This window comes from Tiliqua scincoides, chromosome 9 (assembly GCF_035046505.1).
Source record: "Tiliqua scincoides isolate rTilSci1 chromosome 9, rTilSci1.hap2, whole genome shotgun sequence".
NCBI lineage: Eukaryota > Metazoa > Chordata > Lepidosauria > Squamata > Scincidae > Tiliqua > Tiliqua scincoides.
In genome coordinates this window covers 39,913,254-39,930,238 of record NC_089829.1, presented here as the reverse complement: position 1 = coordinate 39,930,238, position 16,985 = coordinate 39,913,254, and the positions used below count along the sequence as shown (strand labels likewise).

The 16,985-nt window shown below is 43.6% G+C and overlaps 1 protein-coding gene across 1 annotated transcript in view; it reads left to right on the top strand.

Annotated features, from left to right (window-relative positions):
* WWOX (WW domain containing oxidoreductase) overlaps window positions 1-16,985 on the top strand; it is a 670,666-nt gene that overhangs the window by 19,413 nt on the left and 634,268 nt on the right. The window contains exon 5 of the mRNA XM_066636770.1: window positions 15,271-15,377. Coding sequence (XP_066492867.1) covers window positions 15,271-15,377 — 107 coding nt within the window. The remainder of the gene's footprint in view (window positions 1-15,270; window positions 15,378-16,985) is intronic.

The window sequence follows — 16,985 nt, the reverse complement described above, 5'->3', positions numbered from 1 at the left end:
TTGCCTCAGTAAGCTGAAATAGGCCTGCTTAGGGGGCGATGGTGGAAAAGGAGAGCTTCGGAAGAACTGGATAGCAAGAAGATGGTCACGGATCAGTGAAATTTCACAAACTTGCTTTGGGTTGTCCTGGAGCACATCCGTACCTCTGACTACACAGCTTCCTTTAACTTTGTTTCGTTATAGCACTCTTAGCTCTGGTGCGATAGACAACCATTCTAGCCAATGAGAGCATAACTGTTGAGGGCTTCTGGATAGGCTAAGGCAGGGGCTGCTTTGGTTTAATGCAGATGCATTTGTGTTATGTCGAAACAGTGAATTAGCTGCACTGCACTGCAGTCTGGCTTCCCTTCCCTTTTTGCCCTAGGAAATGGTTTCAAGACATGGTGATAGCTGCTGGCATAGATGGCATTAAAAGGAGCTTACATGAGTTGGAATACATGAGCTATATTCCAGAGAAAATGTAGTCACCGAAGAAGCACTGTATATGGAATATACATGTATTATATACATGTATATTCCATACATATGGAATATACATGTATTCCATATACAGAAGCACTGTATATGGAAGCACTGTATATGGAATACATGAGCTATATTCTAGAGAAAATGTAGTCACCGAAGAAGCACTGAACAACATTGAGTGCCTGCCTGTGCTGGAAGAGCTTGACAGTGAACCAACCCTAGAAGAACTTCACGTGGCCTTGGACTCCCTTGCCTTTGGCAAGGCACCTGGAAAAGACAGCATCCCTGCTGAAGTCCTAAAATGCTGCAAAGAGATCATTGTCACTGAGCTGCATGAAATCCTCTGCCTCTGCTGGAGAGAAGGTGCAGTACCACAGGACATGAGGGATGCAAACATCATCACGCTGTACAAGAACAAAGGCGACAGGGGTGACTGCAATAACTACCGCAGCATCTCTCTCCTTAGCGTTGTAGGAAAGCCTTTTGCCCGAGTTGCACTAAAGAGGCTCCAGGTACTTGCAGAGAGCGTCTATCCAGAATCGCAGTGTGGATTCCGAGCCAACAGGTCCACCACTGATATAGTATTCTCCCTTAGACAACTGCAGGAGAAATGCAGGGAACAACGACAGCCACTCTTTATAGCCTTCATAGATCTCACAAAGGCTTTCGACCTGGTCAGCAGAGACGGCCTCTTCAAGATTTTCCCCAAGATCGGATGTCCATCCAGGCTCCTCAGCATCATCAGATCTTTCCACAAGGACATGAAGGGCACTGTTGTCTTTGATGGCTCCACATCAGACCCTTTTGACATCCAAAGCGGAGTGAAGCAGGGCTGTGTTCTTGCACCAACCTTGTTTGGGATTTTCTTCGCTGTCCTGCTGAAGCAGGCCTTTGGAACTGCAACAGAAGGCATCTATCTCCGGACCAGATCAGACGGAAAGCTCTTCAACCACTCCAGACTGAGAGCAAAATCCAAAGTCCAGCTGAAATGTCTGCGTGACTTCCTCTTTGCCGACGATGCAGCTGTCACTACCCACTCTGCCAAAGATCTCCAGCAGCTCATGGATCGTTTTAGCAAGGCCTGCCAAGATTTTGGACTGACATTTAGCCTGAAGAAAACACAGGTCATGGTTCAGGATGTGGACTCACCTCCCTGCATTACAATCTCTGCGTATGAACTGGAGGTTGTCCATGACTTTGTGTACCTTGGCTCAACGATCTCCGACACTCTTTCTCTTGATACCGAGCTGAACAAGCACATTGGTAAAGCAGCTACCATGTTTTCCAGACTCACAAAGAGAGTCTGGTCCAACAAGAAGCTGATGGAACATACCAAGATCCAGGTCTACAGAGCTTGCGTCCTGAGTACACTTCTGTACTGCAGCGAGTCATGGACTCTTCGCTCACAACAGGAGAGGAAACTGAGCGCTTTCCACATGCGCTGCCTCCGACGCATCCTCGGCATCACCTGACAGGACAGAGTTCCAAACAACACAGTCCTGCAACGAGTTGGAATCCCTAGCATGTATTCACTGCTGAAACAGAGACACCTGCGTTGGCTCGGTCATGTCATGAGAATGGATGATGGCCGGATCCCAAAGGATCTCCTCTATGGAGAACTCGTGCAAGGAAAGCGCCCTACAGGTAGACCACAGCTGCGATAAAAGGACATCTGCAAGAGGGATCTGAAGGCCTTAGGAGTGGACCTCAACAAGTGGGAAACCCTGGCCTCTGAGTGGCCCGCTTGGAGGCAGGCTGTGCAGCATGGCCTTTCCCAGTTTGAAGAGACACTTGGCCAACAGTCCTAGGCTAAGAGGCAAAGAAGGAAGGCCCATAGCCAGGGAGACAGGTCAGGGACAGACTGCACTTGCTCCCGGTGTGGAAGGGATTGTCACTCCCGGATTGGCCTTTTCAGCCACACTAGACGCTGTGCCAGAACCACCTTTCAGAGTGGGAGACCATAGTCTTTTGAGACTGAAGGTTGCCAATACAATACATGAGTTGATGGAGAAGTCATAGCAATGACTACATGTTTCCTCTAGATTTATTCACTGCAACTCTGAATACCATGGTTTGCTAGGAAAGCAGTGGTAGGAGAGAGTTAAGCCACTGTCTCCTGATGGTGGAACTCCCAGAGGCATCTCTCACTGTGGAGAAATGAAATGCTGGACTCGATGGGCCTCTTTTCACCTGATCCAGTAGCATCTTATGCTTTTATAATCTTATGGAAAACCCTGCTAAATGCTGAATTTTGTAGTTAAAGTTCAATAGACAAGTTGTCTGAACCACTCCAAAGCTGCTTATGGTGTCCCGCTCAAAAGGTAGGGAGTGAGGGAGATGTCAAGACAGCATCATTATAACTTAATTTGGTTTGTAAACTACGTCACAAATGACTTAGTTGAAAAATGTATATTCTTAATAATCCTCCTCAGCAGTACGTATTATGAATGAAAACTTCTTAAGTGCAGGTAACATGCTCAGATTGGGGTGTGTAAAACTAGTTAAAACTGAAGTAATAACTTTCTTTAGAGTACAGATTATGTTGCGAGATTGAAGGAGTAGGATGCAACATATTGAAGCCCATCTTTTGTTATTTTAAGGCAGTGGTTCTCAAATTTACCGGGGATCACAGTACCCCCGCATGCTCTTCTTCCCAGCTCAGCTGGATGTAGTCATCTTGGATCATGCAAAATCTTGTGTCATCCAAGATGGCAGCACCCAAATCTTGTGAGATCTTGCATGATCCAAGATGACCACACCAGGGAGAGCCAGTAGGCCACTGGAGACATCCCATGGTGCCCCTGTGAGTGCATCCAGAGCGCTGTGACATACACTTTGACACACACCTGATTTTTGAGAGACTTGGAGAGTCTGTGACATAGACTTTGACACACACCTGGGAAGACTTGCTCCTTTGTTTTCCTCTAAACATTTTAGATGAAGTACTGAACATTTCTAGTCAGTGAATGACACTTGTGCTTCATACCATGTGCTTGATCCTTTCTAATTTTTCATAGCAATTGGTTTAAATATTAGTTATTGGAGTTCTATCCAATTCATTTATTTTGAAGGGGTTGGAGTTAATCATTGTTTTAAACCATTTGATCTACTTATTTACATAGTGGCTGTATTCATGTCAGAAGTACGATGTGAGCAAATGTCTGTAATACTGGCTTTTATTTTAATGGGTGTAATGAACCTTCTGTGCTAAATTAGACAATATATATTGTTGAGCTTCCTCTGTCTTTGTTTCCTTAGTCTAAGTAAAATGTACATGCTCACTTACATGCATATTCGGGCAAATGAACCTCCTAAATTTTTCATCAGAGAAACTGGTTCCTGAAAAGTATGCTATTGGCAAAGTGAAGACTTAAATCAACTCAATAGTGTGGAATAATTTCTCAGTCCTGTTCTGGAAAATGGCCTTTTGCCATCCACTCTTGACAGACTCTCCTGAAGCCTTTGCTCATGTTCTCTCTCATACCCAAGGTAACTAATTGCTCCTCATGTGTCTGTGTGCCACACAGCATCTGTGTTTGTAAGCATAAGTTTGTGACATGCATGTTCTTTTTACATGATTAGGGATATGCTTAAGTTGTTTTGAATGTTGATCTGGAAAGGTCACATCCTGGGAAGAGGCCATAGGGAATAAACTGGGACAAACATCTCATGGTATTGGATTAAATGGCTCCCCTCTCTATGCTGCTGGTGAAATTAAGGCAGTGTGTTTTGACTGTCTACATTTTGATTATAGCTCTGGGCTGACAACGGTCGTTTTGCTTGTAATGAAAATAGGATTTTAAGCATATTCTTTCATCTCTCTGTGTTTGAGAGAGTAAAATAATTGCATATTCTTCCCCATTTATCTTTGCAACCCTCCCTTCTGTTCCCTTTGTCTTCCTTATGTCTGTTGTTAAATTGTGACGGATATGTAAAGTGCCGTGTACATTGATAGCACTATATAATAAACTAGCAGTCGATTTGGATTTTGAAGGTGTGAAAAAGTCTTATGTAGAACAACGTCCATCCTTTTCTTTGAGATTTGTTTGGTTTCTATCCCACCTCTTTGGGCAGGGGGTTTCCCGAGGTGGCTTAAAGCGATTAATAATAAAATCACATTAGGATTGCCTGTGCCCTCTTTCATGTGTGGCATTGCTTTGAAGTAGCATATCGCCCTGCCCCAGCAATCTCAGTTTTTATGAGGCCATTGCATCTGTTCACATGTCCATTCATCGCATCACAGTTTACTCTCGGGTGATGGTTGAGTGCATCACTGGCAGATTGAGTGCTTCATATGGACTGCACCCCACTCCAGCGGCAGGCCTTGTCATTGGCAGGGAGGGGAGGAGTCAGGTGCAGCCACTATGCCTCAGGTGAACTGCTGAGCATTGAGTTGGACCAGTCTTCTAATTAAGTGAATGTAACTTGCCTGCCTGAAATGCACCTTTTTTGCATCCATTTGGGGGGCTTACTCTTGATAAGTCCTTTCCATTTTTTTCTGCGCTTTTTTCTATTTTTTTTCTGCGTATCCTTTTTGTTGAGTGTGGATCCTTTTGGGGCAGAAAACCACTTCATTTGTTTTGCTGTGTAAACCACTTTGAGAACTGTTGTTGAAAAATGGTAGATTAAAAAAATATGTATACCCTGGTGCAGTCTAGAGAGGCAAAAATAGCACTCTGGGTGGCTGTCTCCTGCAGTTTGCTCTCAGTGCTGCAAGCATGACTGAAGTTTTGACAGCCCACACAGGTGAGGCAAGGGAAAGAGGAAACCCCAACTGCCATTCACCATTACTTGAATTCCAAACTGTCAATGGGGTTTGGGCAAGAGGTTAAAAATGAGGCCAACTTGAACATAAGACCAGCCCCACTGGATCAGGCCATAGGCCCATCTAGTCCAGCTTCCTGTATCTCACAGCGGCCCACCAAATGCCCCAGGGAGCACACCAGATAACAAGAGACCTCATCCTGGTGCCCTCCCTTGCATCTGGCATTCTGACATAGCCCATTTCTAAAATCAGGAGGTGGCACATACACATCATGGCTTGTACCCCGTAATGGATTTTTCCTCCAGAAACTTGTCCAATCCCCTTTTAAAGGCGTCCAGGCCAGATGCCGTCACCACATCCTGTGGCAATGAGTTCCACAGACCAACCACACGCTGAGTAAAGAAATATTTTCTTTTGTCTGTTCTAACTCTCCCAACACTCAATTTGAGTGGATGTCCCCTGGTTCTGGTGTTATGTGAGAGTGTAAAGAGCATCTCCCTATCCACTCTGTCCATCCCCTGCATAATTTTGTATGTCTCAATCATATTCTGTTACTTACTGCGCACTACTTAATTCCTTCTCCTCCCCAGGATAGTAGTTCTAGTTGCTCTCTTAAGGTAGAGGAGGGGGAGACTTGGCTGTGTAGTTTGTTTTCTCTGATATCAGTCAACAAAGAACTCTAATTGCTTTGTTTTGCTTTAGTTTTCTAACTTGTTTCCCACTTCTTCCAGTTGGAATAATCCAGGTCACAACTGTGAGGGCAACTTCAGTGGGCACTTCATTTTTTGTTAAAAGCAAAATGTTAAAAGAAATGTCAGATTTCTGAGTCTCAAAAGCTTCTTGTCATGCTAGGCAGGAGCAATAATTTGCTACTTTAAGAAACTTGTGGAAACAGAATTGTTCAACATCTATGAATAGAAGAAGTGGATGGAGTAAGCCATGCTGCTTCTTGATTATAAAGTTTGCATGTTTATTTATGGAATACTTGGGGACGCCTTACACACAAGCCTGCGGGTGAAGTCCCGGCGGGTTGAGAATCCTTGCCCTGATTTGCATATGATCTGGCCAAACTAAATTGCCATGTTGTGACTGCCCAGTTTGATTGGGCAAATTGACTAGTTTCTAATTAATTGTATGAAACCATGCATTTTTGAGAGTGTAACTTTTCAGTGGAAAAAGAAGGTAAGAGGGAAAACTTTCTGACCTCCACACCTCTAGTGACAGTCACACATGCAAATTGAGGTCGCAGTCACTGTGTGTGAGCTAGCTGGGTACGTGCAAACTTTCAGAAACCGCTGTGTTTGGTCTTTGCCAGTGTCTGACGTAGTGGCTTTCTGTCTTAATTTTGTTTTTCACTGTAATGGCTGTGGAGTTGGCTGAAAGACATTGCAATTTTTACAAGGTATCTGTTTCATTGTTAGTGGGTAGGCTAATGCAGACTTTATTATTCTAACCTTCTTGTAAAACGCTACAAAATGTTAATGGTTTGGAAAATAAAAAACACCTGGGTGTTGGATAAAATGACTGTTGGAAGTTCTCTGGTGAACTCTGTAAATTAACTGTTTTGAGTAAATTCCACTGTGTTCTGTTGGCAACCAAGTCGGCCATTGACTAAGGAGAGTTGAGCTGGAATATGTATCATCTTGCTGATGTTAAACAGGATTGTCACTAAAGAGTCAGATTAGAGCTCATTCAACCAGAGCAGTGGCAATAAGTGTAGCCAGCCTCTGGTCAGCCCTGCCTCATGAGTCTTTGAGGGTTATCACTTGAATTAGAGAGCATGCTAAATATTATCATCAATATTTTTGCCTCAACCTGCATGGTATCAAGATTTGAAATTCAGGCTGTCTGTACTTTGAAGACAGTTCACCTCCAAATTTCCTTTGTTGCTTAAATAAAAAAGAAAACCCGACTATTTTAGGAGCACAGAGCAAAAATATTTCGAGGCAGACGACCAGCGGCATATTGCAAATGGAAGCTATGTGCAGTTGGTAGTGTGCAAATCTCTTGGGAGGTATGCACTCAGGCAATCCAAATGGAGCAAGAATATCGAGGTGTTTCTTCAGATTTCTGGGCTCCAATGACAATTGGCTCACTATATTATTATCTTCCATTACCAATGGCAATAAATAACCGGCATGAATAATTCTAACTAAAACTAGTAATGACATTGAAAAACAGAGGTGACACAAGAAACTTTCTTATACTGGGTCGGTCTAGCTTTGTACTACCAGCTGTCCAGAGTTTCAGGCAGAAATCTTCTTCTGGGCTACCTGAAGATACCAGAATTGAAACTGGGGCATTTTGCATACACAGCAGATTCTTGATCCCTGAGCCATAGCATCCTTTCGCGTGGTACAAAACTCCTGGTTAGAAGAGAGTCTTGCAATTAAACTTGGTGCCTGTTGTTTTAGTCTTGGCCTCTGTGGAATTATGGAAAAATAATACACCCACGAATTCTTTGGCCTGGTGCTCTTAACTCCTTGCCCACTTGACACACACACGCACACTTTTTTTATCCCTTCCAGCTCTCATTTCTCTTTACCCTTGTGCCTTGTTGCTTATTTTCCTCATCAGACTGAAAGACAAGGGTCAGTTGAGGAGCCAACAGTACATTGATTTTCAGCCTTTTTCATCTCATGGCACACTGAGAAGATGCTAAATTTGTCAAGGCACACATCAGTCTTTTGATAATTGACAAGGCACACCACACTGCTGGCTGGGTCCTTATATCTCCCAATGGCCCTACTAATATATGACCCTCTCCGAAACCCCTGTGGCGCACCCAAGGACCATTTGCAGCATATCTGAGTGCCAGTGGTTGAAAATTGCTGCATAGCATATGCAGTCTCTGGCATCTCCTTGTAACTTAGGGAAAGACCCCCTGCCTGCAGTGCTGAAGAGCTACTGCCAGTCTGTGAGCTAGACAATCTAACTTGGAAACCAGCAGCTTCCTATGTTAAAGTGAATGACATTATGTGTCATTATGCTTGTAATTCCTTCACACCAGAAAGTTGTGCCGTATGCTGACTTTATCTTTGCAAAAATCTGGGATGAATGCCATGTTGCTGTTTCTTGCTGGAAGTTGATGCTGGTGAACATGATGGGAAAAGGCTTCAGTTCATAATACCTTCAGGCTTAGTAAGGTATAAAAATGTCTCAGGTTGTAGCAAGAAATGTTTGGTTGGCTCTTGTAAAAGTACTATCCTTCTGTTACTTTAGAACTCTTTTCTTTCATGGATCAACACAGCAATGACCAGTTTCTGTCTGCTTTGGAGAATGATATACTCTAAAATATCTTATAAATACGTGTGTCCCCCAAATCTGTAGGGGGTGAGTTTGTGCTGCTACCCAGAATTGCAGATAGCAGCAAACCCTGCTCAAATCCCCCATCGCATTCATGACTTGCCCCAAAATGCTTTCCAAAAGGAAGATTTTTCTTTTTGCTTTGGAACAGGAAGCAGACAGCGAGAACCTAGGATCGTAGCTACTAGAGCAACGCTATAGGAGGTGACAGTGAGGATGCTAACAAGAAGTAGACAAGAAGAGGAAGCAGAAAGACAGTGACAGTAGTAGGCTCTGTTTCCTGTTAGCATTGTCACTGTCTCCTCTAGCGGGTAAGAATCTAGGCTCTCACTGATTTGCTTCCTTTTGCAATGAAGAGAGGCGAGTCATCAGTGCAGGGTGGGGTTTTTTTGAGAACTACCGATGTGAAACCATGGCTATGGCACCTGCGGATTTGGGAGGATGCCTGTATGGATCCCTTACTTTAAATTGACAAATTATGTTAAATAGCTATAATACCATTGCTCTTTGTGAAACATTTCTCCACCAGACCCTTCTGGGTGCAAAACAAGTGTTCTTCCACTATAAGGGTGAAAGAAAACATTAAGAGGAAAAACAAAAGAAGTTGCTACTCATACCTTTAGCCAAATTGTATCAGTGCTATTTAACTTGTTCAGGATAGTGAAAACTCAACTGGATTGTGAAGCTCTCCTAAAGGGTCTCTCCAAGTAGAGTGACTGAGCAACAGTGTAACACTGTTTCATTCCCTGTTTGTGGGCTACTTGCAAACTTTGGTTTTGCCACTATGGGAAACATAGTGGACTAGACGGACCTTTGATTCGACATACCAGGGCTGCTCTTACTTCCATATGCCGTAAACTGGAGAAAGGTCCTAGTCAGTCATTTCTACACATGATATGGGGTAGGAGAAAAACCTGAACTCCATACTAGAAAGGTGAACGTACAGTGGGAAGCATAACTGTGTTGTTGGCTACCTTTTGATTGTTTTAGCAGTGTCTGAGGGAAGCCAAGCCAAAATACTTTGCCATCAGTTAATTTGAGGAGAGAATAGCCTCTCCATGCCCATGTTTCTGAGTGAGAATTTGACAGCAAAATGAATAACTGGAAAACAGCCCAGGATCACTGCCTGCTGCTGCTTTTCCGTTTGAAAACATATAAGACTCAAGTTTGTTTTGCAGAACAAAATGAAGATTAAAGAGGCATATTTTAGTTGAAACTTTTATTTTGAATTTAAATACGTTTATTTGAAATTTAGGGGGCATTTTTGGGAAGTGAATAAAATTATCCAGGGAAAACTTCAGTTGTTACAAGAATTTCCAAAGGAAATATAGTCCTATTTTCATAAATTCTGACATGTTGTTGGACATTCAGGAGATTGCTCAGTGCTTAAGAATTAAATCCTCAGTTAAGTAACTCACATTATTGCAGTGGTTTTCAGATTCCCACAGCTGGGACTGTTGTAAGGTGGAAGGAAGGAAGGAAGGTGTAGAGCAGGGGTGTCAAACATAAGGCCTGGGAGACAGATGCGGCCCTCAGAAGCTTTTTATCCGGCCCTCAGGTTCTCAGCTGCTGAGCAGTGCTGAGGTATTACTGCTGAAAGGGCAGCCCATATGAAAATTGGGCTCTCCAATATCTTGAAAGATGATCAATATTTGCATATTTTCTCTTCTGTCATTTGCAGCTTATGAGTTCCTAAGTGAGAAAAAGTGTTTATTTTTGGTTATGAGCTGTTTAATGACATCACTTCCTGCCTAATGACATCACTTCTGGCCCTTAGCAGACATCATGAATGCTATTCGGCCCTTGGTATGAAATGGGTTTGACACCCCTGGCATGGCAACCACTCAGTTTTGCAAGGGAGGGAAAGGAGGAAAGAAGATTGGTGAGCTTGCCAAAGCCCAAATCTTTGGTGTCACCCTTGCATCGTCTAGTACCCCATCTTGTGCTACTGTATGAACTGGGCAGGTCAAAGCTTCAACACAGAACGGTGGCAACTGCATTCCTGCAACCCACTTTACCTGGGTCCTGACCCATCTGTTGAAGACTGCTGCATTAGAACGTAGCACCAGTTTAAAACTCAGTGTATGTCTATTAACTCAATGCTTATTTTTTACTAAAAATGTAAACATATGGCTAGTTGAGAATGGAGCAGCACATGAGCCATATTGTTCACCGCTTAAGTTTCCTTGCTACATTTGCTCAGAATGGAATGAAAAAGGGGAAATATATTTTGCATATGCTCAGGCAGGATTCATCTGTGTGCAATGAATTACCCAGATAATTAAAGTTTCTTGGTACAATGGATGCCTTTAAAAAGACAGGAAAATTGCTAAGACTTAAATACTGTAAGCATGTAATTGCAGAGAATGGTATAAATTTATGTGGTGTCTGTTGTTGCTATAATCTAACTTACGCCCTGTGTTGTAAACTAAATTTCTCTTGCCCCAGGGTGTTTCAAGAAGTGAAGCAGCCTCTGTTTAATAGCTTTTTTTCTGAGTAAACAACATTTAAAAGGATATTGCAGCATGATTTAAAATAAAAGTGGAACAAATAGCCTCCTCTTTTCTGTTAATTTTTTTAGTATGGATATACTTAAATTATGGTCCTGTGGAGTATTCATGTACTAATTCTAGCGTCGCTAGCTGGAATTCATTAAGTTGTACTATGATGAGAATTTGGATGGAAATTTCTTATTTACGATTGTTTGTATCAGCCCAAAATTTAAAAAGGCTTTCAAGTTAGTTGCTACCAAATATCCTGTCGTTTTGTTGCATGTAGAAAGTTGGTTATAGGGACGGACAATATCTTATATCTTGACCTTGGACAAGTCACTGCCAGCCTCACCTATCTCACAGGACTGTTGTGAGGATGAAAGGAGGGTCAGAACTATGTACATCACCCTGAGCTGCTTGGAGGAAGGGTGGTATAAAAATGTGAAAAATAAATATTGCTAGCAGAGAAGTAATTGGGGTTAGAGAGTGCAGTATCAGGACATCTTCTACATCAGGAGCACTCAAGTTCTGTCTCTGAAAGTTTTTTTCTAAGGACCTTGGCTGAGAAGTAGCATTGGGGTCAGTGGATAGTAGATTAGAACTTTGCATAGAGGTATAAGTGACAATTTGCCCTGCCCCTAGAGCCAGAGAGCTGATGGATGGGGGTTGGGAGGTGATGTTGATGGATATAAAGAGAGTAGGAGGTAAGACCAGCTCATGATTCCTCTCCTCTCTGTTGGAGGTGGGGTGGCCCTTTATGTTAAGGAAGGGATAGAATCCAGCAAAGTAGAGATTGAAGGTGGGTCCGACTCCACCGTAGAATCTCTGTGGGTTAAATTACCAGGCTTGTGCAGCGATGTAATACTGGGGGTGTGCTATCGTCCTCCAGACCAGAAATCTGATGGGGACCTTGAAATGAGGAAACAGATCAGGGAGGTGACAAGGAAGGACAGGGTTGTAATCATGGGGGACTTCAATTATCCTCATATTGACTGGGTCAATTTGTGTTCTGGTCACGATAAGGAAACCAGATTTCTTGACGTGCTAAATGACTGTGGCTTAGATCAGCTAGTCACGGAGCCCACCAGAGGACAGGTGACTCTGGATTTAATTTTGTGCGGTACGCAGGACCTGGTTAGAGATGTAAACGTTACTGAGCCATTGGGGAACAGTGATCATGCTGCGATCCGTTTTGACGTGCACGTTGGGGGAAGAATACCAGGCAAATCTCTAACAAAAACCCTTGACTTCCGACGGGCGGACTTCCCTCAAATGAGGAGGCTGGTTAGAAGGAGGTTGAAAGGGAGGGTAAAAAGAGTCCAGTCTCTCCAGAGTGCATGGAGGCTGCTTAAAACAACAGTAATAGAGGCCCAGCAGAGGTGTATACCGCAAAGAAAGAAGGGTTCCACTAAATCCAGGAGAGTGCCCGCATGGCTAACCAGCCAAGTTAGAGAGGCTGTGAAGGGCAAGGAAGCTTCCTTCCGTAAATGGAAGTCTTGCCCTAATGAAGAGAATAAAAAGGAACATAAACTGTGGCAAAAGAAATGTAAGAAGGTGATACGGGAGGCCAAGCGAGACTGTGAGGAACGCATGGCCAGCAACATTAAGGGGAATAATAAAAGCTTCTTCAAATATGTTAGAAGCAGGAAACCCGTCAGAGAAGCGGTTGGCCCTCTGGATGGTGAGGGAGGGAAAGGGGAGATAAAAGGAGACTTAGAGATGGCAGAGAAATTAAATGAGTTCTTTGTATCTGTCTTCACGGCAGAAGACCTCGGGCAGATACCGCTGCCCGAACGGCCCCTCCTAACCGAGGAGTTAAGTCAGATAGAGGTTAAAAGAGAAGATGTTTCAGACCTCATTGATAAATTAAAGATCAATAAGTCACCAGGCCCTGATGGCATACACCCAAGGGTTATTAAGGAATTGAAGAATGAAGTTGCAGATCTCTTGACTAAGGTATGCAACTTGTCCCTCAAAACGGCCACGGTACCAGAAGATTGGAGGATAGCAAATGTCACGCCTATTTTTAAAAAGGGAAAGAGGGGGGACCCGGGAAACTATAGGCCGGTCAGCCTAACATCCATACCGGGTAAGATGGTGGAATGCCTCATCAAAGATAGGATCTCAAAACACATAGACGAACAGGCCTTGCTGAGGGAGAGTCAGCATGTCTTCTGTAAGGGTAAGTCTTGCCTCACAAACCTTATAGAATTCTTTGAAAAGGTCAACAGGCATGTGGATGCGGGAGAACCCGTGGACATTATATATCTGGACTTTCAGAAGGCGTTTGACACGGTCCCTCACCAAAGGCTACTGAAAAAACTCCACAGTCAGGGAATTAGAGGACAGGTCCTCTCGTGGATTGAGAACTGGTTGGAGGCCAGGAAGCAGAGAGTGGGTGTCAATGGGCAATTTTCACAATGGAGAGAGGTGAAAAGCGGTGTGCCCCAAGGATCTGTCCTGGGACCGGTGCTTTTCAACCTCTTCTTAAATGACCTGGAGACAGGGTTAAGCAGTGAAGTGGCAAAGTTTGCAGACGACACCAAACTTTTCCGAGTGGTAAAGACCAGAAGTGATTGTGAGGGGCTCCAGAAGGATCTCTCCAGACTGGCAGAATGGGCAGCAAAATGGCAGATGCGCTTCAATGTCAGTAAGTGTAAAGTCATGCACATTGGGGCAAAAAATCAAAACTTTAGATATAGGCTGATGGGTTCTGAGCTGTCTGTGACAGATCAGGAGAGAGATCTTGGGGTGGTGGTGGACAGGTCGATGAAAGTGTCGACCCAATGTGCGGCGGCAGTGAAGAAGGCCAATTCTATGCTTGGGATCATTAGGAAGGGTATTGAGAACAAAACGGTTAGTATTATAATGCCGTTGTACAAATCGATGGTAAGGCCACACCTGGAGTATTGTGTCCAGTTCTGGTCGCCGCATCTCAAAAAAGACATAGTGGAAATGGAAAAGGTGCAAAAGAGAGCGACTAAGATGATTACGGGGCTGGGGCACCTTCCTTATGAGGAAAGGCTACAGCGTTTGGGCCTCTTCAGCCTAGAAAAGAGACGCCTGAGGGGGGACATGATTGAGACATACAAAATTATGCAGGGGATGGACAGAGTGGATAGGGAGATGCTCTTTACACTCTCACATAATACCAGAACCAGGGGACATCCACTAAAATTGAGTGTTGGGCGGGTTAGGACAGACAAAAGAAAATATTTCTTTACTCAGCGCGTGGTCGGTCTGTGGAACTCCTTGCCACAGGATGTGGTGCTGGCGTCTAGCCTAGACGCCTTTAAAAGGGGATTGGACAAGTTTCTGGAGGAAAAATCCATTATGGGGTACAAGCCATGATGTGTATGCGCAACCTCCTGATTTTAGGAATGGGTTAAGTCAGAATGCCAGATGTAGGGGAGGGCACCAGGACGAGGTCTCTTGTTATCTGGTGTGCTCCCTGGGGCATTTGGTGGGCCGCTGTGAGATACAGGAAGCTGGACTAGATGGGCCTATGGCCTGATCCAGTGGGGCTGTTCTTATGTTCTTATGTTCCTCCCCAAACATGTAGCTTAAATTTGCTTTGCTGGAATGTGCTCATTTTTAAAAATTTATAATACAAACTGTAACCACCTGTTTCTCTCCTCCAGCTTGTGTCCATTGCCATGCAGAATTTCCCCGAAGACTGAGGTGTTATAATGGAAGCTGGTGTTCATATGCAGAACATGGTTCTGTATTTCAAGTGTGGATTCCAGCTTGACCCCATCTCTGTTTTCAGAGGGAGATATGAAAATACACAGCAAATCACAACAACTTCATTTTGCTTTCATCTCATTTTTCATCTTCAAGTGTGACAAACAACTGTTAAAATTCAGTATACACTTGTTTAATATCTCTAAAAGGGTAGATAAAATATAGAAACAGCAGAGAATACTTAAGAGAATACTTAAACACACACTCCAGTCAGTCATGTCTTTCTCCCCCTTCCTTCCTCCGTTGTTTGTTCTTTATAAACTGAGCTCCTTGGGTTTGGGGATAAGTTTCCTTTTGTTTCTGTACCTGCTAATATGTCATTAAAACAATTTTCACAGGTGGTAGTTTTTTTGGTGTTCAGTAGGCTGAGCCTTGCTGCACCTGGAAGAGTAGCCAATTCATTTCAACATTGGTGGAGCATAGTCCGCTTCCTCAATAGTATGGTGATCCTTTTCAGTTCCTTCTCTTACTGAATCTTCTCAATATGTTTCATTGTAGGTTTCGAAACTGCCAAGTCCTTTGCACTCCATGGTGCACATGTTATTCTCGCCTGTCGAAACGTGCTGAGAGCAGACGAGGCTGTGCAGCGCATCTTGGAGGAATGGGTAAGGGAAGATGTGTGCTTCTTGGCACCAAGTCAGACTTGGCAATGGTAAGGTGCCCTTGAAACTAGCACAGTTGTGCAAAGCATAGACTCCTTTTAATTAAATCAAAGGACAGATACTGATAAAAGATATCTATCTTTTTTTGCCATGTATTAAACCTAAAGCCTAACTATGGTTAGTGCTAGCAACAGTGTTTTTACCATTTCAAAAGAGCACTTAAAGCAGGGTTCAGAGTGTGAAATTTAATCCCTGGCCCTGGAGGTCATGAATTGGGATCAAATTTTTTGATCCAAGGGCTGCGCTGGCTTATGGCAATTGCACAGAGAACGATGATGCATATTGCTTGTTAGAACTACCATGATAACCTTAATTTTAGCTCTGTAAATGTGTGTATGTGTGTGCCCTGTGTAAGTGAAACCACAGATACAGGAGAGTGCTTATCCCCCCACCCTCCAGAGGCAAGGGGCAGCTCTGCTCCCCTCACCTCCAGAGGGTCCTCTGAGCCCAGCGGAGGCCATGGACATCCGCCTGTGGCCTCTGTTGGACTCAGACTGAGACCTAGAGCTTAAACGTCACTTCTGGTTTCTCCAGGAAACGGTGTTTTTAGTGCTTTATAAGGCCCTGGGGGGGGAGCCCATGGACCCAATCTGTAGATATGGGGACCCCCTGTACAGCATTCCATACTTTTTGTGAGTATATTATACATTGTCCTTTTTAAATTAGTTGCTATAGCGCTTATTGCTCATTTCTGAGCAGGTGAAGTTCTGGAAAGGAAGATAGGACCTTTCCTTTCTAGCCCTCTCTTGTTTATGGCCAGTTCTTTTATACCTGTGCTGATCCTAGATAGGACACGTTGCTGCTCAGTTGGTCAGCATGAGCCTGTGCACTTTTCTTCCTTAATGCACACACGGACGCTGCTTGTTTGTGTGCTTACTCAGCACATAAGATGTGCTGTAAATGACTTTGAAACCACCTTCTCACCCTTAAATTCTGAACTGATTGCTTCACACTTACACAGCAGGCATGTTTGTTGCAGTTGCACTGGTGTTAAGTCAGTGTTTGATGCAATGAAGATGTAAAACCACAAAACACTAGAGAGCATATGAGAGAACTCATTTGGCTGCGTCATTGGAGATGTGCACCTGCCTCTATTGATGACTGTGCAAAGTGTGAATCTGTCCTTGTTGAAGAGACCGTGCTTCAGTCTGATGTTCCCGTATGGTTGGATACGAGAACAATGGGCCCTCATTGTATTTGTTTCAGATTATTTCAGAGGATGTGCATTTATGTATTAGCTATTCCCGACTCCTAATTGTTCACAGCACGATTTCATCTGTGAAGTGGATAGCCAGAGTACATTTGCTGCATTTTTGTAATGGCTTTGTTGTTGTTTATTGAGAGGGACTAATTAACTTTGATTATTGCGCTAATATTATGGCAACTTTGACAGTCTCTCAGATTTATGACTCTGGGAAAATAAACAAATGAAATGCAGGTGCTGGAGCAGAAAGAATAAGTTATGACTGAACTTTAATTACTTGGAATGTGTAACTAGGAGAGAATTAGGTGATGAATTACAGGAAGCTTAAAATTTACATCAAATTGTAA